General features: G+C 44.0%; 1 protein-coding gene across 1 annotated transcript; it reads left to right on the top strand.

Annotated features, from left to right (window-relative positions):
• The first annotated feature begins 9,438 nt into the window (after positions 1-9,438).
• On the top strand, positions 9,439-12,642 carry LOC138912966 (uncharacterized). Its single transcript, XM_070215015.1, has one exon. The coding sequence runs from the start codon at positions 9,439-9,441 to the stop codon at positions 12,640-12,642; it is 3,204 nt and encodes a 1,067-aa protein (XP_070071116.1).
• Positions 12,643-27,943: the final 15,301 nt, after the last annotated feature.

The raw sequence follows: 27,943 nt of genomic DNA, 5'->3' as shown, positions 1-27,943 counted from the left end.
TATTCTCGGCAAGATTGCCAAGAATGAGGCAGAGGGCAAGACTGACCAATGCGACGCGGAGGACAAGACTCGATGCCTTGTGGAGATCGCAGACTTCGAGGAATACATGAGGACGCGCCCGGAGGCCTCTCAAGCCAACACAAAACGGGTACTCAAATTCCCAACGTGGTTTTTTTTTTGTACACCAAAGTTAATGTTAGTCCTTTAGTTCCTTTTTGTCAATGCTTTCATTGTTTTAGAATTAATCATTTTGCTCAGAATTGCAAACAAACTGAACAAAAATGCAGTAAATGCTCTCTTTCACATTCTAGAGAACAACAATGCAGTCAACTACTTTGTGCTAACTGCAAACAAAACCACGCAGCCACCTCTCTTGATTGCCCCGCTCGTAAGAGAGCGTATGCTATTCAGAAATGTATGACTCTTGAGAATTTATCTCGTAATGAAACGAAGATCAGGTACCCCTCTGTCTTCCAAATTTTAGATGAAGTCGACACCAACGACTTAACCCATTTCCCCCAGCCACCATGGTAAAAAAAATCCCCCATTCCAGTGTTACAAAATAATACCAAAATAGCTACTCAACATATATTTGCACATAACCCTTTTAACAAAGTTGTTAAGAACTCTCTTAACAAGATAAATGAAGAGAAAAATTCCCGCGACACTATGCTCAGCTGGAAAGCTGCTCTTCAAGAACACGAGTACACTCTAAACACTCTACACAATGGAACAATCTATTTAGTACCTGAATCAAGAAACTTTTTAGAAAATTTAAGAAACAGAATTGCGCTTACAAATTTTTTCCTAATCTTTTAATTATTTATACACTTATTTATTTATTTATTTGTCTATACATTTTTTTATATAAATGTCTTTAAAAATCTTACAGTATAATATTCAGAGCTTAACTGCTAATAATAACAAACAATTATTGGAATTATTCTTAGTTAATAATAATATAGACTTAGCAATTTTATCAGAGCTGTGGGTTTACAATAATTCCATGTGTAGTTTGGCAAATTATAACTTTGTTTGTAAGGCGCGGAACGCTGGTTATGGCGGCGTTGGAATTTATTTAAAAAAACATATACGTTTTAGACAAATTAACTGTGATATTAGCTTAGAAGTCATTGGTATCTGTACAACGAATTTAAGAAATAATATTAATATTTTCAGTGTCTATGCTGCACCCAGCACAGGCATTAGTTCCTTTCAACAAGGTTGCGATGATCTTTTCACTATTGCTGCTCCATCGAGTGGTCTAGCTGTCATAGGTGGTGACTTTAATGTCAAATCCAGCATATGGGGTAATAATACTCAAGATTTCAGAGGAGGCATTTTAGAAAATTCCCTTTTACACTCAGGTTTTTTTTGTCTTAACAATGGTTCTCCTACCTACTCCCATAATCTATCCTAAAGTTCCACACTTGATGTCACTTTCTTTAATAATAGTAATCTTAGTTCTAACTGGTCTGCATTAGATTCAAAAATTTCAAATAGTAATCATTTTCCAATTTTAATAGAAATAAACCAATTTTCAGCCTCAACTAACATTACAAAATTTAATCATCACAGAATAATCCAGGACTTTCTAAAATTCAGATTACAACATTAGATAGTATTTCCAACGCTTCCTTAACTATACACTCTAATAACTCAATTCAAATAAATACAAACAAGAGAGAATGCTATAGTCGAGTGCCTCGACTACTAGAACCCGTTACTCAGCTAAACAACTTAATAGAAATATGCGTTCTTATATGCTTTTCGCCGCTCGATTTTTACCTAGGGATCTCTTTCTAGAAGAGGCTTTCTAGAACTTTCAATTCTGCCTAGCATATCTTCCGTCTCTCTTTAGCGCAGGTGAATGCACTTGTGAAAAACGTATACGAGCAAAAAGAGGCAAAATGCGCGCCCCATTTCAAATAATTTAAAATTTGCATTAACATAATGTGAATTAGAGTGACCACAGAAAAAAAGGCAGATTTTTTCCAATGCCATTTCCTAGATGGCGCTAGTGTATATTGTATTGCGCTATCTACCGCCAGATATTGGCACTACTGGTCATGAAAGGCGGAAATGTAGGCGCTGGCCAGGTTTAAGCGTTTATTGGGTTTGTGGGCGTTAGAGTGGGCGTGGCAATTTTTTACTTGGCCAATCGATAGCCATATCAGTTACTATTTTCATAATAGCTTCAAAACTGTGGGCGTTAGAGGGGTCTTGTGGGCGTTAGAGGGGGCGTGGCACCTTTTTGAAACAAACTTGCGCTGCGTAGGAGCTCCTAGAATCTGCATGCAAAATGCCAATCTTCTAGCTTTTATAGTTTCTGAGATCTCAGCGTTCATACGGACAGACAGACAGACAGACGGACAGACAGACGGACAGACGGACATGGCTAGATCGACTCGGCTAGTGATCCTGATCAAGAATATATATACTTTATGGGGTCGGAAACGCTTCCTTCTAGCTGTTACATACTTTTGCACGAATACAATATACCCTTTTACTCTACGAGTAACGGGTATAAAAAGTAGATATGTTGTTACGTGGGCATATTAGTGCCCTAGTCCTGAAAGGACTTGGGCCGAGGGAAAGTCATCCGATGTTCAGGCACTAATTTTTGCCGGCATAAGCTCGCCGGATAGGGTGGGTTCTTGGTAAGACTTTCTCCTCTCCAACATAACGAGAATAAATATTAAGATGCCTGAAAATTAGTAAGAGTTGTAAAGTCCGTCGGTCATCAGTCTACATTGCCCCACAAGCGAAGCTTTCGCTTGATTGTAGCACGATCGGGCAATGTTTCGGCCACATTCCCTCCCCTTCACACATTCGCGTGCCAAATGGATCGTCGCGGGCCGCGCAATACGATCCCCTATTGTCAAGGTTGTTCGTCAAAAGTTATGTCATTATTCTTTACCTACTCCACTTATCGCGTCAGCACCCCCATTCTGAAAACTTAGCACCTCATGATTTTAAGTACGTTTTCACATTATAATTTTATTGAATAAAATATTGGCTAGTGCCATTTATGAGTAATATTATTATGGAGAATACATATGAGTTTAATTTTAATTGACCAACAAAGTTTGTTAGCGGAGAGTATCGAATTTACCACCCGTACAAGGTGCACACGTCAGCAAATTGCTGACTATTCACGACTACAAACGTCGCTCTGAGGCTCTTGTTTTTGTTCATACAAACACAAGGCTGATACTCGCCGCTGAAAAGTCAATTTTTTTATTATATTATATAAATTACAACCAAAAGGGTATACTGATTGATGTAAACTATTGTAATGCCTTGAGGAGGCCTAAAGTGGAATTTTTACTTCCAGATAGTCAAACAAAGGCACGAATATATATATATATAGTTGATAAAGGAACCGTGTTCCGACAAACTTACCCCTTTACTGGTCCTGGGCGATGAGATCTCGACGCGCTGGATCCTGGGCTTTTTGAAGAAATTAGAAACATATATATATATACGTGCAAACACTATCTTAAAACACACAACAAAAAAAGTCTCGTTCTTAAACACAATCACTTATTGTATATATATATGTATATGTATGTAGGTAGGTCTGGCTTGATGAGTTGCGGGCCGCGGCGTCTCCGATGTCTTGCTCGCTTCGCTTGATATTATTGCTGTTGCACTTGCATTCATAAATGCCTGAGTTCACAATTTGTTTTTTCTTTTTGGTTTGCTTCACGTTTGTCTGTAATTAAGGCATTTAATTGCCTTTATTTTTCTGTCACTTTGTTATGGTTTTTGGGTAGGTTTCTTGCACTTTATTGTCTTTTTAGACCTGGCGGCATATCGCCTGTTCCAGGGCGTGCTTTTGGTCCCGGCGTCCTTGCACGGATCGCTTGTACATCTTGACCACTTTAAGGATGATTAAGAAAACAAACATAGCCATGACGATCTTCAGATTATGATTCACGTCCTGAATGTCGTCCTTGTGATCTATTATTTTGATGGTGTTGATCACATTGGCCGTACTGTGGTCCACTTTGGAACTGGTTCCACCCATGGTAAAGTCCTTGATAATGATAATAACGCTTTTCCAGGACGAGGATACCGTAGGATTTCTTCCCAGGATATGTTCACTAGCTCCTATAGACTTCTTTCATGGAGGGTTGCTGTTCATCGACGGCGAGCAGGTCTTCCTTCGAGGACGTTGATTTATTTAGTCACTGTAACAGGACTTCCTTCAGGATATGTTGTGGTTCCTCAATGGCAAACAAGACTATCTTCAGGATTCCTGGTCTTGGCAGTCATTGGCGGCTTTTGGAATATAGTGCTTACACTATAATGCTGTGAGATCAGAGGGAACTCTGTCTGTCTTTTCTACCTGGCTACGGTGTTTTATACCAGTGTAGAGCTTTTTCTAGCCTCCCGTGATATTTGGGTTATTTAGGTGTTCCCACCTATGATTTCCCCTATCTGTAGCGTCAACGCCCGACCGATGCACTTTGCCAGCTGCCGGTGTATTGTTACCAGTAGGTCGATCGCGGTCGTTGTTCTGACCGAAAAGATCGTCAAATTGCACATTCCTTTGCTTGTTTCGGTGAGTCAACGGGTCGATTGCCCCTCTTCCTTTGCCTTGAGATTCGCTGTTGTTTTCTACGTGCATCTTTCTCCATCAAATAAAATGAAGAAGAGGGCGTACGTAGCAGGCTCGAAGATATCGATGCGGAAATGCATGGAATGACTTCGGAAAAAGGAATCTTCGTACGACCATCGAATAAGTGCTTGGTTTCTCCTGTTTTTTTTTCCTATTATTTAGGCGCCCTTAAACGTGTGGCTTCGACCCACTCCTGCACCAAGAGTCTCATGTTCATCCGACTGCTCTAACCGGGCTATGGTCAAACTATTAATTATAGGCCTATACGGATAATTATGTTGGTGGGGTTTTTTGATGAGGACTATTGTGCATAGAGGTTATCTGAAAAAAACTTTCCGTCGCTGGACAGAAACATACATACATATACATACATACAAAAGTTACAACAAAAATTAATACCTGTAAAAAGAAAATATGCGCTGTAGTCAGCAAAGACAAGGAAAAGACAAAAATATATCGTATTGCCGTGTACGAGCATGGGTGCTGCGGCCAGCCAAAATTACCCACCTCTCCGATTGGATTACCATCGCGGTGTCGAGGTTTTGCTTATTGCACTTTTCCCCCCAGAGATGACACATATTTTTATTTATACTTTTATTATTTATTTATTCATTATACCCTTGTAGAGGGTATTATAATTTCAGTCAGATGTTTGCAACGCAGTGAAGGAGACGTTTCCGACCACATAAAGTATATATATTCTTGATCAGCACCAATAGCCGAGTCTATCTAGCCATGTCCGTCTGTCCGTCTGTCCGTCTGTCCGTCTGTCCGTCTGTCCGTTTCTATGCGAACTAGTCTCTCAGTTTTAAAGCGATCGCGATGAAACTTTCCCGAAGGTCTTCTTTCTATTGCAGGTAGTTCATATGTCGGAGCCAGCCGGATCGGACCACTATATCTTAAGGCTCCCAAACAAATATAAGAAAATTCATTGTAACTTTGTAGGAAGTAGGCGTTTTGATTCTTGACTACTTAAAAACAAAATTGAAATTGGAACTGCACCGAGTGAGTATTCTTTTATCTACAAGGGTATATAAGCTTCGGCTGGCCGAAGGTAGCTTCCTTTCTCTTTTTTCTTTCTTTTTGCACATAGTTTTTATGTCCTGGTGTTCATAATCTTTCGGAAATCCCTCCGGGCCTCCGCGCACCTCTCCGGGTCACGCCTGGCGAGCTTGTCTGCTGCGCGGTTCATATGTCGGAGGAGCCGCTGCTCCTCCCGCTGCCGTCTATGGACATCAGCTCGCACTGTTGCCATTTGTCGATGAAACCTCTTAAGAAAGTCCTGCTCCCGTTTTCGGCTTTGCTTGAGTTCTTTTAACTCATGATAAAGAGGTGCGTTCCTCTCCCATTCCTCGGCTTCTCGAAGTATCTGTATTTCGAGTTGCTGTACCCGATCCTCTCTCAACTCTAGGCTCCTCTCGAGCCCAGAGAGACACTCCATGATGGAACATAGTTCCGTTAGCTCCCGTTGAATCGTACGCCTGAGTGTGGACACATAGCGAGCTGTGTTCACAATTTGGCGGTACCATCCATTAGCCTGCATGGTTGTTTTCTGGTAAGGTGTCGTTGCCTTGTCGGGGTTTATATAGCGGACCCGCTCTCCCGAATTCCATGTTCCCTAGTCCCAGCTCCGTTCTGAGCTTTTCACTCTCTTGCACTTTGAACGATCCTCGGATTTCACCCAGGGGTCAAGCGATATAGAGGTCTTTGGCATGGAATATGCCAACGCTCTTTCCACCGACATTTCCCAGCTCATATAACGCCTTGCCTTTACGCTGGAGTACAACACATCGAATTCGATTCGGGCCAAGCTTGGCATTGTATCCCTCAGCTTTGTTACTCTGCCGGTAGTTTTTTCGATAGACAACTTGTCCAACGGAAAATCCACCGGTTTGCTGCGGGTGTTATAGGCCTTTTCAGCTCGTTCATGGGTCCTGTTTAGCCCCTGGCTCACTTTTTGTCGGATCAGACCCATTTTATCCGGTAGGCTTATCTCTGGATCTCCAGTCTGGATTCCACCCAGCTTCCTTAAGATTGGGTATGCAGTGCCGTGTGTCACCATTTGTGTACCAAACATGGCATAGTAGGGTTCCATGCCTATTGATTCGTGTCGGCCACTCCTAAGGGTACATTCTATTCGGCTTAACTGGGTATCCCAATTTCGCTGATCCGATGCAATCGTTGCTCGCAAAATTTGGAGCACCGATCGGTTTACCCTCTCCGCTGCATTCGCTTGCGGGGAGTAGAGCCCTGTTCTCACGTGTCGAATACCGTAGCGAGTCATTAGCTCGGCAAACATTTGAGACACAAATTGTTTTCCATTGTCAGAGTGTATGTACTCGGGTACTCCGTATTGATGGAAAATTGGGGTTTCGAGGAATTTGACTACCTCTGACGCCACTGCATGTCTCATAGGCTGCAGCCAGACAAATTTGGAGAAATGGTCGAGGCATACAAAAATCACTGAGTTCCCAGTTTTGGTTCTTGGATACGGGCTGTTTACGCCGCTTGCCCCGCTCTTAAATCCCCCGCTCTTCCAATGACCGCTCTTCCCTCGTTGGGAATGCCTACTTCCAGGCTCTCCCGCTCTCCCGCTTTCCCATGCCCGGGATCTCTCCACAGCGCTCTGAAGCACAGCGCTCATTAGTTTTAAGTTTAGTTCTCATTGTAAACTCTACGAAATACATCGCCCGGCCGGTCCGCGCTAATTACGAAAAGTCAGTGTGTTCTCCTTTCTCTCGCGCTTCGCGATCGTCGAGTGTTTTCAATTCTCTCCCCCACAGCTTGCCACCGGCTACCTTGCAACAGCCGCAACGCCGACGAAGCTGCCTTCAACTAGAAGAAACGATTTGCGACGCCCCCAATAAAAATTTTGATCCATTCGAGCCGAATTGCTCCACCAGATAAGTGCCAATTATTATTTTTTATTAACTGCCGGTCGACAGTCAGCCATTCGAAAACATAATTCGTTTGACTTTCTGTACGATTTGTCTAAAATCCAAGTCCGATTTAATCCGACAACGGCAGTTAGTAAATTACATTTCCAATCCCGTCTTCTATTTCTTCGTCTCCTTTAACGTGCGGCCATATTGTCTATTTTCCAATTCCCTTTCTTGTGCATATTGATGTACAAGTTTCATATTCACATTTGGCCGTACATCCAGTAAAAATACATCCAAAATTAAATCGAAGAAATTGCAAAATATTAATCCAAATTAAAGTGTGCAAATAAAAAGTCAAGCGTACAGTGAGAAAGAAAAGTCAGTGAACAGTGAAAAATAAATCAAATTCAAAAATTAAAATTCAATTATTTTCCCACAAAAATTAAGTGTTCCGCCAATTTAGGCCCACAAACACTGAGACTGATTTTTTTACTGTATATCCGCTGTGACAAATATTTGCATACATAATTCAAAATCCAAATACAGTCCACAATAAATCGAAAATACACAACACATACCCGCCGGCAAAATTTAAAATAAAAATTTTCCGCCATCTTGATTGCCATTTACTCCACATCTTATATACATATTTATTACATATATTATACATATTACATATTCCACATATATTACATCCATATTCCACATATATTACATCCATATATTACACACATATTACATCCATATATTACACATATATTACATCCACACTCCCATACATATTATTTCTATGAAAACACCCAATCCCGAACATCGAAGTATTTCCGTCGGCCATAAATATATATATTAAATAAATTCCCAAAGCCGACGTGAAATAACTTTTGGGTCTCAGTGTGTTCTTTATTTCCCCTTCAACATACATTCACACATACATACATACGAATTCCCCAAGTTCCCGCGCATTCCAGCATTTCTCGCACATAGCCCGCAAAGGGGCTTTATGCACGAGTTCATTTTTGGGCATTTGTGTTTTTCAACGATTAAAGTGCTCTTTATTCCGAGCCATTCCAAATAAATTCCAAATAAATAAAATAAAGTAAAAAACCAAAAAATAAATACCAAGCTCAATTCTAATAAACTTAAATAAATACTGAGAGTTAAAAAATTAAAATTAAATTTACAAAATCCCTCATCGCTAGAGTTCCAAAAAAATTAAATAAAATACTGTCCACATCCCAGAAACCAGTGGAATCAATCTATTAATATTGTTCCCGGTTTGCGTCCGAATCCATTAGTTACGACGTCCATTCCAGTATTTTTATTTATTTTTATCCATATATCCATATATCTACTTGATTTATTTTCTTGTTGGGGAGAAAAAATAAAAGTTCCAAAAAAAATATATCATCCGCATACCACTGCAACGTATTTTTTGTTTGGTCTCCGAATAATTAAAAAAAAAAAAATAAAGAAGAATACTAACGATATCTAATCCCATCCTAATTCGGCCAGCCACCCCTCATAAAATACTAACCGAAAAATACTTCATCAAGAACAGTATTTTTTCAGTATTTTGTTTTTAGTATTTTTGGTATTTTTTGCGATTCTTGTTCCATCGTTCCACCAAAAGCCTGGGGATTATTTTTACAATAATTCAGCCACGCATATCGACTGTTTTAGCAGGCCGAGACCCTATTTCCACCTGTCCGTAATTTATTTTCTGATTTTTATCCGAAAGATCAGCGCGCACATTCCGAATCAAAATCCTAGTTTGGTATGTCCAGGGAAAGTTCTAACAAACTACCCCCTGTTTCATCACCGAAAGTTCCGAAAATCACTATAAGGACGCCCACACCTACAAAGGTCAAGACGCCAATTACCAAAAGGGCTCCTTCTCCTATCGAAAGATCCACGCGAGCCAGCACGAAAATGGTTGCAACGGCTGCCGAACTCGCCCTAAACCAATTTATTGAAGTCTCGGATCGACTTTCCGAATTGGAGGCGCGAATAAATATTCCCGCGGCGGTCCCTCCTACGTTGTCCGTCCTCAATATTCGCCGAGACGAAATCAAAGAGGTATGGGTCCGCATCAAAAAAGAGTACGATGCGTGTACCGCGTGCCTTGTAGCAGCCGGAGGAAGTGCAGCTGACATGTTGCCAGTTCTCAAGGCTAAGTACGGTTACTGCTACAGCGCGTACGAAAGGTGCGGCGCCCAAATAGCAGACCAAATAGCGCAGACTCCGCAAAATCCGCAAGCTACCTCCACTCCAGATACTCCTCAGACTTACATTCCGTCAGGCTGCCACTTTCCGCCGTGCGATACCGAGGTTTTTACCGGCGATTATCTTCGTTGGCCAACCTTCAGGGATCTATTCACGGCAATTTACATCAACAATCCTCGACTCACTCCTGTCGAGAAATTATTCCATCTCAATGCTAAGACGAGGGGCGACGCTCACAATATAGTTGCAAATTCACCCCTTACTAACGATGGCTTTCGCTCAGCGTGGGATAACCTCACTCAGCGTTTCGAAAACAAGCGATTGTTAGTAAACAGTCAATTGAAGATACTCTTCAATGTGCCGTCCGTCACACAGGAGTCTGGGTCAGCTTTGAAAGAACTTCAAAGTACCATCCAGGGGTGCCTTACGGCGTTAGAAATGTCCGGTATTCAGGTCGAAACTTGGGATTGCCTCTTGGTGTATATGTGCTCATCCAAACTCCCAAAGCTTACGCTTTCCCTATGGGAGCAGTCCCTTCACAACAAAGCCGAGATCCCTACGTGGCATGAGCTGAACGTCTTCCTAACGGAACGTCACAGAACCCTAGAAGCCATAGATGATGTTCGACCATCAGGTTCTAGTCAAGCTCAGCCCAGGGCATCCACATCCAACTCGGCGTCTCGGAGAATAAATTCTTATGAGACAAGGGTAACGCCTCCACAACCTAGAGGGTGCGATCTCTGTAATAGAGAAAACCATCCAATACGCACATGCGCCCAGTTTCTCCGGATGACGGTCGACCAACGCATCGCCTATATCAAACGAAAACAGCTGTGTTTGAACTGCTTTGCGCGGACACACCAGCTGCGCGACTGCGAAAGCGCACATAATTGCTTCACGTGCCGCGGCCGCCATCACACCCTCCTACAACGAGGCACCCCATCCCCAGCGCGCGCAAATCCAACGCCAACGCCCAGATCCAGACCGAATACTCCCGGTCCCTCGGCTGCCAGTGGCACGCAGCCAACACTTCAAAATTATTTTGCGGCAGGCTCTAGGTCAGTCCTCCTAGGCACCGCCATGATTAATATATGCCATCAGGGTTCCAACTACCAAGCGCGAGCCTTAATAGACTCCGGATCTGAGGCGACCTTCATTACTGAGCGCCTTTTCAACCTGATTAAGCTGCCGTTCCAGGTTATCCAAGCACAGGTCTCAGGGCTTAATCAAACGGTCTCCGCTGAGACTAAAAAGCTCTGCCAATTGACGATTCGTTCTCCGACCCGCCCTAGTTTGCAGTTAAACACCACTGCCTACGTGCTTCCGCAAATAGCCGGAAATCTTTCCTCATGTCCGCTTCCGCAACATTTCCTGCGAGATCTTCCCGAACTTCCACTAGCGGATCCAAAGTTTTATGAGAGCGCACAAATAGATCTTTTAATCGGGGCCTATATACTTCCTTCCATTCTACTAAGCGGCACCCGAGCGAATATCTGTGGCTCTCTTCTCGGTCAAGAGACCATTTTTGGCTGGATTCTAACAGGACCAGTACCCGCTCCGAGGCAAGATAGAATTTCATCGTTTTCTACGCATGTTGCACACACGTACGAAGCGTCTCTCGATAAACTCCTCACCAAATTCTGGGAGGTGGAGGATCTGCCAGTAAAGGTGGCAAAAGAATCCGACGTGATCTGTGAGGATAATTTCCTTCGGACCACCACAAAAGACGATACCGGCAGGTATGTCGTGAGTCTTCCCTTTCGAGATCCTAAGAACATGAAATGCTCCCTAGGACATTCCAGATCCCTGGCGTTGGCTCAATTCCTAAGAAACGAGCAGCGGCTAAAAAGGGACAGTACGCTAAAATCCAAGTACGACTCAGTAATTCAAGAATATCTCGACCTCAACCACATGAGAGAAGTCCCTCCTACCCACGATTCAGCGTGTTATTACCTCCCACACCACGCGGTGTTAAAACCGGAGAGTACGACCACCAAACTTCGAGTGGTATTCAATGCCTCCAGCCCTTCAGACAATGGGGTCAGCTTAAATGATATCCTTCATGCTGGCCCGGTCCTACAGTCCGATCTAACCATCCAGATCCTGAAGTGGCGATATTTCCGTTTTGTGTACAGTGCTGATATCGAGAAAATGTACCGGCAGATCTGGGTAGATCCGAAGCAGACGGCGTTCCAACGTATCTTATTCCGCAATAGAGAAGGATACATTCGCGATTTTGAGCTAAAAACTGTTACGTTTGGGGTCAATTGTGCACCGTTTCTGGCAATTCGGGTCCTGCAACAACTGGCGACCGACGTGCAACTAACCCATCCGAGGGCGAGTAAATTTATTCGTGGTTGCATGTACGTCGATGATGTCCTCTCGGGAGCTGACTCTGCAGAAGAGGCTCACCTTACCATTCGCGAGTTGCAGAGTGCTCTCGATTCGGCTGGTTTTCCATTAAGAAAGTGGACCTCCAACCATAAAGAAGTTCTGGCTCATATCGAAACCAATCATCTTTTAAACGCCGAGTTCCTCGAGATAGATACGGAAAGCACGGCGAAAACTCTCGGAGTCCGTTGGAAAGCAACATCCGATGAGTTTTTCTTCGCCCCTCCAGACCTATCCAACGAAGCCACGCTCACGAAACGTCATGTTCTTTCCCAAATCGCCAAGCTGTTTGATCCAGCAGGCTGGCTCGCTCCTTTCGTGGTCTGTGCCAAGATTTTCATGCAGGAGATCTGGCTTCATGATCTTGGGTGGGATGATGAACTCCCAATTGAACTGTGCCAAAAGTGGCGTGATTTTCTCAAAAGCTACTCGGTCCTAGATCAAGTCCGAATTCCCAGATGGGTTTCCTTCCGCCCTGAGTTCCGAGTCGAACATCATGGATTCTGTGACGCCTCTTAAAAGGCGTAAGGGGCTGCGATCTATGTGCGCGTAGAAATTGGGCACACGACGCTAGTGAATCTCCTCACAGCCAAGACGCGCGTGGCGCCAGTCAAAACTGTATCTCTTCCAAGGCTAGAGCTGTGTGGAGCTCTATTGCTATCCGAGATGGCTGAATCCATCCTCCCCCATATGCCAGTGCTGTCCTCGAAACTCCATTGTTGGACCGATTCCACAATTGTGCTTGCATGGCTCGCCAAACCAGCATGCCAATGGACAACGTTCGTTGCCAATCGGGTAACAAAGATTACCCAGTCCACAGAGGCAGCCAATTGGGCACATGTTCAATCCGAACACAATCCAGCTGACTTGGCCAGTCGGGGAGTGCCTCTACAAGACCTGATCGACAACTCCCTTTGGTGGCATGGACCAACTTGGTTGTCAAAGCCACGAGATCAGTGGCCTTCCCAAAGCACCGACTTACAGGTGACCGAAGTGGAAAGGCGTCCTGTCAAGGCCCATGTGGCGTCCATCCCGACAGAAGACATCCTTGATCGCATTTCCAAGTTAGATAGAGCTTTACGGGTCCTTGCGTATGTCCACCGTTTTGTCCAGCGATGTAAGAAACAGTCGCAGATGTCGGAAGTCCGTCTAGAAGCCCACGAACTTGTCGCCGCTGAACGGCTCATGGTCATTAGCACTCAGCGCAGATATTTTTCTAATGAATATCGCTGCTTGAGTCAAAAGCGTCCTGTGTCCGCGACAAGTTCAATCCTCTCCTTAAACCCCTTTCTAGATCAGAAAGGGCTTATAAGGGCTTGCGGCCGCATAACGGCCTCCGAAAACTTGCGATATGACGAACGACATCCGATAATACTCCCGTACGAATGTGCACTCTCTCGACTACTGGTGAACTTTACGCATCTCATAACGTTGCACGGAGGTAACCAGTTAGTCGTACGTCTCACCCGGTCAAGATACTGGATTCCGAGAATAAAGAACTTGGTAAAGGCTGTAATTAACTCCTGCAAGGTCTGCGTTATTCATAAGAAGCGCTTGCAAATTCAGATGATGGGAAGTTTTCCGAAAGAGCGAGTGTCTTTTTCCCGGCCATTCACGTACACAGTGATGGACTACGCTGGCCCTTTCGACATCAAAAATTACACAGGCAGAGCGTGCCTAATTACAAAAGGGTATGTGTTGGTTTTCGTATGTTTCTCCACAAAGGCCATCCATCTAGAGCCTACATCCGATCTGACGACCGAGAAATTTCTCGCCGCTTTCGCTCGGTTCGTATCCAGAAGAGGTTGTCCCCGTCAAGTGCAGTCCGACAATGGGAAAACCTTTGTCGGCGCTGCCACCCTGCTCTCCCGAGATTTTCTACAAGCCGTAAAAGAGTCTGTGACTGATGCGTATAGTCATCAGCAGCTCAACTGGCAATTTATTCCTCCGGGGGCACCCCATATGGAAGGCCTGTGGGAAGCTGGTGTCAAAAGCTTCAAAACCTTGTTTTACAAGTCCACCGCTACTCGAAAGTACACCTTTGAAGAGCTTTCAACCCTCCTAGCGAAAATTGAAGCTTGTCTAAATTCCAGACCGCTATCTCCCATGTCAGAAGATCCTACTGATCTCTTAGCGTTGACACCAGGGCATTTTCTCGTCGGCGGACCTCTTCTGTCCATAGTAGAGCCCGAATTAAAAGGGGAAACCAAGTCCATTGTGAATCGGTGGCAACACTTAAAGGCGCTCCATCAGCAATTCCAAGCTCGATGGAAAGAGGAGTATCTCAAGGAGCTTTACAAGCGTAACAAGTGGCAGGCCCCGACCGCAAATCTCCGCGTTGGCGACCTGGTAGTCGTCAAAGAAGACAATCTGCCCTCGAATGAGTGGCGCCTTGGCAGAATCGACTCTGTTTTTCCGGGGGCTGACGGCAATGTCCGTGTCGTCAACATTCTTACGGCACGCAAGATTATTAAGCGTCCCGTGACCAAGGTGGTTCTTCTGCCAGGAGAACACTCCAACCGTCTTCCTCAACCAACATCCTCCGCATAATTCTCCAACCATCCTCGTCATCTAATCATTTTTTAAATCATCTCCATGTTTGTTTCTTTTTTTGTCCATTACTCCCTACCAGATCACATCATGGTTCCTCGTCCACGCAGCGCTCAGGCTTTGGAGAGAAGACGTACTCGAGGTTTAAATTCCTACCGTTGCCGAGTCTGCCGTGGAATCTATCCGCTTCGGAAGTGCCAGAGGTTCCTAAAGCTGAGCGCAGAGAAGCGGCTTCGAGCAGTGCTTGTCAACAAGTACTGCTCAAATTGTCTCGCTCACGAGCACTCTGACGTGAGTTGTCGCAGTGGCGACAAGTGCAAAACGTGCAGCGGGAAGCACCACACGCTCCTCCATATGCACGAGCGCCCTCTGCCGTCGGCTACCAATCAGCGTTCGCGCCGGCAGAATCCGCCAACTCGCCAAGCGCTGGCCCCGGCAAGGCGCTCGGCATCCGCCGCTTCTCAGCAGCGCTCGCGCCGCAAAATCCGCCAACTCGCAGAGCGCTTGCCTCTCCGCCGCGCTCAGCCTCCTCGACACCGGCACCGTTACTGGCGTCCATCCTCCAGTGGCACAGTGTCAACGTCCTGCCGACGGCCATGGTAATCCTGGAGACCGGGCTCAAGAAGTTCGACACAGCCGCCCTCATCGACCCGTGTACGCCGACAAGTTGCATCGACGCATCCCTGGCGACTGCGTTCCGCTTGCCGACTACCACCGTCGGCGACGAGCGGATTTGTACGGCGACGATTCGGTCGAAGCGCGACGACGACTTCAAGTTGGAGGTGGTCCTGAAGGTGGAGCCAAACGTCCGCATCCGCACCCCCATCCGAGAGCTTGCTGACACAGTGGTCAGCAAATACAGCGACCTCCCGTTGGCCGACGAGCGGTTCTATCTACCGGCAACCATCTCCGTGGTCCTGGGTGCAGACGTCTACGGCAAGGTCATCCGTCCTGGCTTCCACCTGGTCGACGAGGGACTCCCAGTGGCCCAGCGGACGACTTTCGGGTGGATCCTGTCCGGTGCCTGCAACCAGTCCTAGATGACACGTGGGGTTTCGTTGCAACGCTAGCGATTGCAAGGGGGGCGGAATGTTTACGCCGCTTGCCCCGCTCTTAAATCCCCCGCTCTTCCAATGCCCGATCTTCCCTCGTTGGGAATGCCTACTTCCAGGCTCTCCCGCCTTCCCACGCCCGGGATCTCTCCACAGCGCTCTGAAGCACAGCGCTCATTAGTTTTAAGTTTAGTTCTCATTGTAAACTCTACGAAATACATCGCCCGGCCGGTCCGCGCTAATTACGAAAAGTCAGTGTGTTCTCCTTTCTCTCGCGCTTCGCGATCGTCGAGTGTTTTCAATTCTCTCCCCCACAGCTTGCCACCGGCTACCTTGCAACAGCCGCAACGCCGACGAAGCTGCCTTCAACTAGAAGAAACGATTTGCGACGCCCCCAATAAACACGGGCCAATAAAGTCGATAAACAACCTTTGACCGGCTCGTTCCGTGACCCTTTGTTGTCCCATGGGTGGTCGGTTATTTTTGTTGGTGGTCTTGCTGATCTTACAGACCTCGCACTCTTTCACTACCTTTTGCACATCTACTGCCATCCCTGGCCAGTAGTAAAACTGTCGCAACTTGGCTAGGGATTTGTGCAAACCCCCATGCCCTGCGGTCATGGCATGATGTGCTCTCCAGACTAAATCAGATCGCAGCTCGGCGGGTACCCAAAGCTTCCATGCTCGAGTTTCATCGACGGCATCGCCCGAGCTGAACCCTATCCGCTTGTATACAAAGCCGTCCGTTGTTTGTACGTCTGGGCCTTTTAACACACTTTGGTCCACTGCCTGCACTAATTTCACGTATTCCGGAGATTGGAAAGCCGTCGAGTCCAGGTTAATCTGTATGTCTTGTTCTTCCGCTTTTGCTTTCTGTAGCTCGTCCATATGCACTCGTGAGAGAGCATCCGGCACTACGTTAAGTGCTCCTTTCCGATGCTCGATGGTAAAGTCGAATGCTTGCAGCTTCAGACTCCATCGTGCTAATCTGCCGGATAGATCCTTTTGACCCATCAGCCATTTTAGACTAGCATGATCGGTGATCACTTTGAACGGCATTCCTTCTACGTAAGCGCGGAATTTGGTTATGCTGAGAAGGGCGGCATAGCACTCGAGCTCTGTTATGCTATAATTCCGCTGTGCCTTGTTCAGTTTGGCTGACATGTAGGCGATCGGATGTTCGCCGCCTGAGTCATCAGTCTGAAACAAAACTCCTCCTACTCCAGTTGTTGATGCATCGCACTGAATGGTGAAGGGTTTCTGAAAGTCAGGGGTGACAAGTACAGGTGCTGATGCCATGTTCGCTTTTAGCTCTTCAAATGCCTTAATTGCCTCTTCGGACAATTCAATTTTCTTAACGCGGTCTTTCTTCAAAGAATCATGAAGAGGTGCCGCTGTTTGGGCATAGCTTTGAATAAACCTCCTGTACCAGCCAGTCATTCCCAAAAACCTCCGCATCTGTTTGGGAGAGCTTGGTTGAGGAAATTCCTGGATTGACTGGATTTTCGAATCGTCCGTTCGTATGCATCCCCCTCCTACTACATAGCCTAGATATCTAGCTTGACTATAGCAAAACTTACTTTTGTCAACATTTATTGTCAGTTTTGCACGCTGCAAGCAGTCACTGACCTGGCTCAACATATCCAGGAGTTTTTCAAAAGTAGGTGAACAATTAGTAGGTCATCGAGGTACACGAATACATTCTCGCGAAGCGACGCCGGTATTACTTTATCCATTAGTCGGCACATTCTTTGCGCTGCATTGCACAGGCCGAAAGGCATGACTGTAAATTGATATAGTGGTCTGCCGGGTACTGTAAACGCGGTCTTCTCTCTACTTTTTGTTTCCAAGGGTATTTGCCAAAAAGCGTCTTTTAAATCGATTGCGGAAATATAGTATGTTTCCTGTAAACGACTTAACAGACCCTCGATGTGTGGCAATGGGTATGCATCTTTGATAGTCCGGGAATTGACCTTGCGAGCGTCGAGGCAAAGGCGATTTTTCTGGCCTTTCTGGACTAGAGTCACTGGTGAACTCCAGCTGCTGTTGCTTTCTTCGATCACACCTAGACCAAGCATGCGATCTAGCTCGGCATACACCAGCTTTTGCTTGGCTGGGGAAATCGGATAATGCCGCTGCTTGATCGGCAGGTCCTCGTCGGTTACTTCTATTACATGCTGCTCCAAGCTGGTCTTTCCTAAACCTTTATCCAGACATGATGGGTATGTCTCAATTACTCGCCTCAGCTTACTGTGTTGTTCTGGAGATAGCTGATGAGGCATGTAAGCGGTTTCGGGCTTAGGAGGGTCGTTCATATCCAAGTCTCCAGTCATTAAGTCGTATTCCGGTGGTGCTTCGATGGCTGCAAACTCGGTTCCGCCTTTACCAAGGAATGTTAGGCCAAACGTATCCCAGAAGTTAATTCCAAAATAAAAACGTTGTGTCAGACCTGGTACTATCAGTAATTCCTGATCCTTGGTCTCTCCTTCCCATTCCACGGGTAGGGTTATTGCTCCGACTACTCGAGTTTCGCCGCTACTAGCTGTGCGCACACATTCTTCGCCAAGCTTCCTTATGGGCCGCGTCCGGTTCCTTAAGAAGGCTTCCGCCCCTCTGCCAATGCAATATTCACTAGCGCCTGTATCCAGTAACGCTAGTATTTCTTCTCCGTCGACTTTAGTTTTGGCAAAGAAACGGTTATCGTTTTGTATGCTTACTACCGTGTCTACTACTTTCTGCTTACTCTGCTCGGGTGTCATATAGCTTGTGCATTTTTCGTGTGTCCCGTGTGGTGTTATCAGTATCTTCTGAGCCGTGGAAGATACGTTGTTTTGCCAGATCATACTCCCTCTCTCGTTGTTCTAGGCTCTTATGGGGAGAGATTTGTCTGGGCGTCCGCCCGGCTGCCCCGGTCTGGCCTGACGGACTCCGCGGAAAAGCCGCGGGACTGGTGTCTCCTACCTTCTCACACACTCTACAAGTGGCGTCATGGAATCTAGTAAGGCAGGGATCTTCTTTTGGATGCGTTCTATAAAAATCCGCAGATCTGCCGCATTTATAGCAGACCAATTCGTGGAGTGGTCCTTGGCATCCCTGTCCGTTTCCTAGTCCCGATCGGGTGTCTCTTCGCTTCCGGTTAAATTCTTCCACAGTCACCGCGTCTGGAAAATCCTGCGGCGTTTGGGAATCCTCGAGCTCACTAACCGGCCTGCTTCGCGCGACACTGCCGTTACTCCGTAACCAGCGGTCCACTCTAAGTCCTTCCTTCTTCAGATCCGCTAGAGACCTAATTGGGGACGTCAGAAACAAGCTTCCCATCTGGGCATTTAGATTGTCCTTAATGAGCTCAACGAATTTGTCCTCTTCTAGCTTGTTCTGCAATCGGAAATGCAAATTATGCATATCGGATACATAGTCGCTAAAAGATTCGTTTTGTCCTTGTCGCCGTTCCATCAACTCCTTGATCTTCATGAGGTCACTCCCGGATGAAGAAAAAGCGCGTTTCATTTCCGTTGTTAGCGAGTAGTAGTCAAAGTCTAAATCGTCCGCTCGATCCTCCATCAATTGCCAATACCATTTGCTGGCGGCTCCTACCAGTAGGCTATGGAATTCGCGAAAAACTTGGCTCGGCTCTATCCGATAAAGCACTTGTAGCCGTTCAACGCGGAACAAGAAACTTTCAACGGTCATACCGCGGCTGTTTCCGTCAAACTTCAAATTCCATTTGTCCAGCCGAACGCCTTTTGATGCCTGGTATCCGGGGCTCTGGTCGTATTCGGGGTGTCGTGGGGTGAGCTCATATTGCGGGAGCATACTTGAGCGTCCCTTTGGCTGACCCAGGGGCAAATTTTCTACCCCTACAGCTCCTTCGGTATCGTTTAGTTGATCCTCTTGTTGTTGAACGGGTAATTCTTCCCGTTGTCGATTGGAAAAGCACTTTCTTCTTTGTCCCTTTCATTTGGGCATTTCGTTTTTCTTGTTTCACTTGTGAGTTCACTTGTGTCTTTCACACTTTACACTTGTCTATGTTTAACTAACTGTTCACACGCGCTATCAGCCTAGTACGGCTGACTAAGGGTTGCGAATAAAAATCAAAGATAATGAGGGGTGCTGTTTTGCGTTTACTAAGTATCTCTTTGGTGAAGAATCCGTCCGATATTTAAGCCCCACAAAAAAACAAATATCCCTAATTAGCAGCTTCTACACAACTGGGTTCCACTGAACTAACAGCTCTTCTCCTCTTCTAGTCAGCTCTAACGTTCACAATGGGAACTAGCTGTGCCTAGAAGAAAAGTCTGTCCGAAATCCCCCTCCAGCCAGTCGTCGGAAATCAGGTTATTTGACCGATCATTCTCGGGCTCCACAACCTGCTGCTATCTGACCGATCATTCTCGGGATCCACAGCAGTTTTCCTATTTCTCTGGACTCGAGCCTATCAAACGACCGGACCATCTAGCCCAGTACGTCGTGTAGCGTCGGCCAGAGAAACTAAAATACGTCCCCCGCCCAAATATGTCAAAGGATGCCGTAAAGACTCGAGCCTATCAAACGACCAAACTCTTGGCCTAGTACGTCGTGTAGCGTCGGCTTTACGTTTCCTGTCAGTTCCCCCCCCCCCCCCCCCCCCCCACCTTTTCTGTCCTGGATCGACAATCGCACAATAGATCCGCACAGCAATGGCTAAATGCGTTACCGTAACGTCTGCGCTCCTGCTCTTTCTGGACTCGAGCCTATCAAACGACCGGGCTTCGCCTAGTACGTCGTGTAGCGTCGGCCAGAAAGCACATCTAAATTGAATTTACGTTAATTTAAAAAAGAAAACCTCCTATTCGTTTTAAAGAATTTTTCTTAGTAACTTTACCCACAATAAAACAAAGGACATCTATGATTTAAAAAAAGAAACCATGTATAAAGTCACCCCCTATTCTGAGACAAATTCCTGACTGATCAAATCTGACCGTCGCAGAAGTTGTGGACTTTAAATTTACAATAAATAATAAAAATTGTAGCTAGCATTGTTATTAAATTACTTAACTCCCTTGCTCTAGATATGGCCAAGTCATTTCTGGCATTTAAAAATGGAAGCTATGCCATCCCTAGGTTCGCCAATCCAAATACTAGATGTATCTAGGTGGTTGACCCTAATTCCTTAAAGAATATGAAATCCTTTCGTTGGGCGCCAATTCTGTTACGTGGGCATATTAGTGCCCTAGTTTTGAAAGGACTTGGGCCGAGGGAAAGTCATCCGATGTTCAGGCACCAATTTTTGCCGGCATAAGCTCGCCGGATGGGGTGGGTTCTTGGTAAGACTTTCTCCTCTCCAACATAACGAGAATAAATATTAAGATCCCTGAAAATTAGTAAGAGTTGTAAAGTCCGTCGGTCATCAGTCTACATTGCCCCACAAGCGTAGCTTTCGCTTGATTGTAGCACGATCGGGCAATGTTTCGGCCACATTCCCTCCCCTTCACACATTCGTGTGCCAAATGGATCGTCGCGGGCCGCGCAATACGATCCCCTATTGTCAAGGTTGTTCGTCAAAAGTTATGTCATTATTCTTTACCTAATCCACTTATCGCGTCAGCACCCCCATTCTGAAAACTTAGCACCTCATGATTTTAAGTACGTTTTCACATTATAATTTTATTGAATAAAATATTGGCTAGTGCCATTTATGAGTAATATTATTATGGAGATTACATATGAGTTTAATTTTAATTGACCAACAAAGTTTGTTAGCGGAGAGTATCGAATTTACCACCCGTACAAGGTGCACACGTCAGCAAATTGCTGACTATTCACGACTACAAACGTCGCTCTGAGGCTCTTGTTTTTGTTCATACAAACACAAGGCTGATACTCGCCGCTGAAAAGTCAATTTTTTTATTATGTTATATAAATTACAACCAAAAGGGTATACTGATTGATGTAAACTATTGTAATGCCTTGAGGAGGCCTAAAGTGGAATTTTTACTTCCAGATAGTCAAACAAAGGCACGAATATATATATATATATAGTTGATAAAGGAACCGTGTTCCGACAAACTTACCCCTTTACTGGTCCTGGGCGATGAGATCTCGACGCGCTGGATACGTGCAAACACTATCTTAAAACACACAACAAAAAAAGTCTCGTTCTTAAACACAATCACTTATTGTATATATATATATATGTATGTAGGTAGGTCTGGCTTGATGAGTTGCGGGCCGCGGCGTCTCCGATGTCTTGCTCGCTTCGCTTGATATTATTGCTGTTGCACTTGCATTCATAAATGCCTGAGTTCACAATTTGTTTTTTCTTTTTGGTTTGCTTCACGTTTGTCTGTAATTAAGGCATTTAATTGCCTTTATTTTTCTGTCACTTTGATATGGTTTTTGGGTAGGTTTCTTGCACTTTATTGTCTTTTTGGACCTGGCGGCATATCGCCTGTTCCAGGGCGTGCTTTTGGTCCCGGCGTCCTTGCACGGATCGCTTGTACATCTTGACCACTTTAAGGATGATTAAGAAAACAAACATAGCCATGACGATCTTCAGATTATGATTCACTTCCTGAATGTCGTCCTTGTGATCTATTATTTTGACGGTGTTGATCACATTGGCCGTACTGTGGTCCACTTTGGAACTGGTTCCACCCATGGTAAAGTCCTTGATAATGATAATAACGCTTTTCCAGGACGAGGATACCGTAGGATTTCTTCCCAGGATATGTTCACTAGCTCCTATAGACTTCTTTCATGGAGGGTTGCTGTTCATCGACGGCGAGCAGGTCTTCCTTCGAGGACGTTGATTTATTTAGTCACTGTAACAGGACTTCCTTCAGGATATGTTGTGGTTCCTCAATGGCAAACAAGACTATCTTCAGGATTCCTGGTCTTGGCTGTAGTCATTGGCGGCTTTTGGAATATAGTGCTTACACTATAATGCTGTGAGATCAGAGTGAACTCTGTCTGTCTTTTCTACCTGGCTACGGTGTTTTATACCAGTGTAGAGCTTTTTCTAGCCTCCCGTGATATTTGGGTTATTTAGGTGTTCCCACCTATGATTTCCCCTATCTGTAGCGTCAACGCCCGACCGATGCACTTTGCCAGCTGCCGGTGTATTGTTACCAGTAGGTCGATCGCGGTCGTTGTTCTGACCGAAAAGATCGTCAAATTGCACATTCGTTTGCTTGTTTCGGTGAGTCAACGGGTCGATTGCCCCTCTCCCTTTGCCTTGAGATTCGCTGTTGTTTTCTACGTGCATCTTTCTCCATCAAATAAAATGAAGAAGAGGGCGTACGTAGCAGGCTCGAAGATATCGATGCGGAAATGCATGGAATGACTTCGCAAAAAGGAATCTTCGTACGACCATCGAATAAGTGCTTGGATTCTCCTGTTTTTTTTTTTCCTATTATTTAGGCGCCCTTAAACGTGTGGCTTCGACCCACTCCTGCACCAAGAGTCTCATGTTCATCCGACTGCTCTAACCGGGCTATGGTCAAACTATTAATTATAGGCCTATACGGATAATTATGTTGGTGGGGTTTTTTGATGAGGACTATTGTGCATAGAGGTTATCTGAAAAAAACTTTCCGTCGCTGGACAGAAACATACATACATATACATACATACCTGAAAAAAAAAGACAAAAGTTACAACAAAAATTAATACCTGTAAAAAGAAAATATGCGCTGTAGTCAGCAAAGACAAGGAAAAGACAAAAATATATCGTATTGCCGTGTACGAGCATGGGTGCTGCGGCCAGCCAAAATTACCCACCTCTCCGATTGGATTACCATCGCGGTGTCGAGGTTTTGCTTATTGCACTTTTCCCCCCAGAGATGACACATATTTCTATTTATACTTTTATTATTTATTTATTCATTTATTTATTTTTCTTTCTTTTTGCACATAGTTTTTACGTCCTGGTGTTAATAATCTTTCGGAAATCCCTCCGGGCCTCCGCGCACCTCTCCGGGTCACGCCTGGCGAGCTTGTCTGCTGCGCGGTTCATATGTCGGAGGAGCCGCTGCTCCTCCCGCTGCCGTCTATGGACATCAGCTCGCACTGTTGCCATTTGTCGATGAAACCTCTTAAGAAAGTCCTGCTCCCGTTTTCGGCTTTGCTTGAGTTCTTTTAACTCATGATAAAGAGGTGCGTTCCTCTCCCATTCCTCGGCTTCTCGAAGTATCTGTATTTCGAGTTGCTGTACCCGATCCTCTCTCAACTCTAGGCTCCTCTCGAGCCCAGAGAGACACTCCATAATGGAACATAGTTCCGTTAGCTCCCGTTGAATCGTACGCCTGAGTGTGGACACATAGCGAGCTGTGTTCACAATTTGGCGGTACCATCCATTAGCCTGCATGGTTGTTTTCTGGTAAGGTGTCGTTGCCTTGTCGGGGTTTATATAGCGGACCCGCTCTCCCGAATTCCATGTTCCCTAGTCCCAGCTCCGTTCTGAGCTTTTCACTCTCTTGCACTTTGAACGATCCTCGGATTTCACCCAGGGGTCAAGCGATATAGAGGTCTTTGGCATGGAATATGCCAACGCTCTTTCCACCGACATTTCCCAGCTCATATAACGCCTTGCCTTTACGCTGGAGTACAACACATCGAATTCGATTCGGGCCAAGCTTGGCATTGTATCCCTCAGCTTTGTTACTCTGCCGGTAGTTTTTTCGATAGACAACTTGTCCAACGGAAAATCCACCGGTTTGCTGCGGGTGTTATAGGCCTTTTCAGCTCGTTCATGGGTCCTGTTTAGCCCCTGGCTCACTTTTTGTCGGATCAGACCCATTTTTTCCGGTATCATATCTTCAAGATGTAAAACTTCTAGGTTTAACTCCTGTTTGGTGTTATTTATAAGTACTACTGTATAAGTATCTGCTTACTTATTGTAGTGGTAAGTACTATATGGTCCTCTTTATGTTCCATAACTTGGCCATCATACTTTATGCCATTTATTTCGATCGAACAGTTTGCATATTTGATTGCTAACGCCCCCGATACTGTAATATCTTCTCCACACGTGTTGTTTACAGGTAAGTTCAAGGCATTGAAAATAAATATTTGTCCATCCTCCGGTGCCAAATCCATTTCTCTTCCTTCTAGATTTAATGAATCGCATATTAGTGGTTTGTTCGTTAAAATCTTCCTCAAGCACTCCTTTCCTTTTGTCTCAATACCCAACTCTTCGCTCTCACAAATAAAAGTTTCATGAACTTTTGAACATTGGTTGTTAAAGAAACTTATTTGGTATTATTAATAAATGTGTTCCATTAATTGGAATGGGTATAACATGATATAGCTGATAGACATTTGGCTCAAAAATTGGAGCTCTTACCCTAAATATTATGTCTGTCTCATTTATTTGTGTCTGTATATTTATTAGTTCGTATACTTGTTCATTTGAAACAATTTTGAGCCCTTGACTCTCGACAAACTGTATAATCCTATCTAATTCTGTCTCTGCTAAAATGAATTTAGGCACAATGCGAAGTTTCGCTAACAATATGCTTTCCGCAATATTGTTCAAGTGTACTGTTAACAAATCAATACTGTAACTAATCCTATTCAAATGCTGTAGCATATGTATTTCATTGTGCTCTTGTGTTAGTTCCCTAAATACGTTATTCTTATAATCCTTTATAAACAAATTTATATCTTCCTGCTCCTTATTTATATGCTTAGTAATTTTCTTAAACCTACTCAAGGTTTCCTGATAAAAGGTTCTTTGCTCGTCCGCTTCTTTTGTAAGAAACCTTGTTTCATTTCTTAATTCTTTTATTCTATTTCCTATTTTCTCCTCATCATATGCGTCCATATTTCCCGAAACTATCTTTATCATGCTTCCTAATTTATTAAAAATTCCTCTTTTGACCCTATTTCTTGGTTTAAGTATTTCTAGCTTCTCCTTCACCTGATACAATTTTTCCTTAACCACGTGGACTGCCTCACCTGAGAATCTAACCTTCTCTATGTCTAACAACGCGTTCTCAATCTGTGCAATATTACCTTCATAGTCCTTAAAGTTTATTTATGGTCGAACATCTTCGCTCCGACCATTACTCTTGCCTTTCCCAGTTCCATTTTTACGATCGCCTCTTCTCGTTTTAGTGTTTGCACATCCATTGTCTGTCCATGGACCAATATGCACCTGTAACCGTGATTGATTAGTTTTTATTTTGTTTAATTCTTTTTTTAATTTTTGATTTATGTATCTTCTGTTTCCTTTTTGTAACGAATGTAACCCCATTATCCTCATCTACTGTGTGTTCCGTAAGCCTAGGTGTTAACTTATTTCTCCTGTTCTCCTTCCTATAAACTACATCCTCTTTTTCCAACTCCATTGGTTCTTCTCTTCCTTCATTGAGTTTTCGCGTCCTTTCCTGTTTCTGTCTTTCCAACCTGTTCTTAACTTCCTTATACATTTCCTCCTGATACGCATTTAACTTCCTTAAGTACTCATGCTCCGTATCGAAATTACCCTGCAGGAAATGGAATCAGTTTTGGACTATTTAAATACTAGTTGGGTCAAGAAGGTTAACTAGTTCAAGTTATGTCCATTTCCTTGTAACGAAGTGGTCCATTTTTCATATGCTTGTCGTCGGAAACAACTAGTCCATTTGCTACTAGTTTTGCACTAGTTACTGTTAACCAATTTACTGTTACAGCTGTTAAACTACACTGAAAAAAATATTTTCACGAAAAAACTAAAAATGAATCTCGAAACCAACAAGTGATTGGATTTCACTAGTACTTGACTATGCCTAACTTGACGCTCTCCTAATTTAGTATCGAATTAATAGGCGCGGTCCTTAGAGAATTTCTGATAATTATTATGTAATCAAATACAGTAAATGTTAATTAAATGGAATTAAAACAACCTTACTTTTTTTGAGGCAAGTCGCCCTCTCTAGAACTTGAACCCGGGACCCATGGATTTGTAGACACACTAACTGATTGAGCCACACACGCATCACATTTTGTAATGCCCTAACAAGGTTTATGAATTTTAGTGTGACATAATTCATAAACAGTGATTTTTCACATATATATTGCCTCGAACAGATTAAACAAAGTTTAAAATAAAACTAAAGCATCACCTAGCAAACAAAAAACAAAAAAAAATGTACAGAGACTGGGGATTGAACCGAGGACCTCGAGTGTTTGATTTGTTTAGTGCTAAATTTCCCAAGACATTTACACTCTAGGCTATATTTTTGGATCATATGTGTTTCATTTGCAACTAGTTAAATTCCAGTTGCCTTTTAACTAGACCCTAACATGTATTTGTTCTACCAGTTAAATATTTTTAAGGTTTTTTTTGTCAGAAAGGTACTAGTCCGAGACAAGTTTATTTTTTACTAGTTTTGTATTAATCAATTTTTCGACTAGCACAAATTTTCTAGACCCTGTGTAGTCCAAATGCATTCAGACAAATTCCGGTTGCTTTATATTAGTTGTATAACTAGTTGTTTTTCAGACTAGTTCGCATTTTTCCTGCAGGGTAACTACTATAGAATAGAGTGTTCCGATGTGCCAATTTTTTTACTCCATGTTCTCAATATTTTTTTAGATTTTTGAGGAAAATTTCATAACGATATCTCAACGGAAAATATTTATGGCCGCGGCTCCATACAAGCCCAACCAGTGTGCGCTGTGGGGCTGTCCATATATTACGTAATCACGTTTTTGGTGATTTTTGACCCCCTCCCCCCCTAGTGATCAAAAGTAATCATTCAATCTGTGGATTCAAACGGAGATGCAACCCAATATTTAATATTGTTTATAAATGATGAAATACTCTTCGTCAAGCCATTCCAGGTCTTCGAGTCCTTCGTGTTAAACTGTGTATAATCCACTCAAGCTAATCCTAAAAATATATCTTTAGATCAATTTTTTAAAAACCGCGAATTCTTAGGAACAAGAGGATATATTTTTGTGTATCTTACATAACTTAACTTCAGATACCTAAATATGTATTCTAAGTCGATTCTTAAAAAACCGCGAATTCTTAGGAACAAGAGGATTTATTTGTGTGGATCATACATAACTTAACTTAACAAAATATACTTTTAAATAATTGGAAAATTCGCGACTTTCATTTTTAATTACTTTATGTAAAATCAGACAAATGGACAGGTGCATTTCGACTGGGATATTTATTCTTATCATTTGGATTTTCTGGTACTAAATGGTTTTTTTTTACGTCATGTACTTCCACCGAACATAGAAGTT

The sequence above is a fragment of the Drosophila takahashii genome, chromosome 3L (assembly GCF_030179915.1).
Source record: "Drosophila takahashii strain IR98-3 E-12201 chromosome 3L, DtakHiC1v2, whole genome shotgun sequence".
Taxonomy (NCBI): domain Eukaryota; kingdom Metazoa; phylum Arthropoda; class Insecta; order Diptera; family Drosophilidae; genus Drosophila; species Drosophila takahashii.
This window is presented reverse-complemented; position numbering and strand designations above follow the sequence as displayed.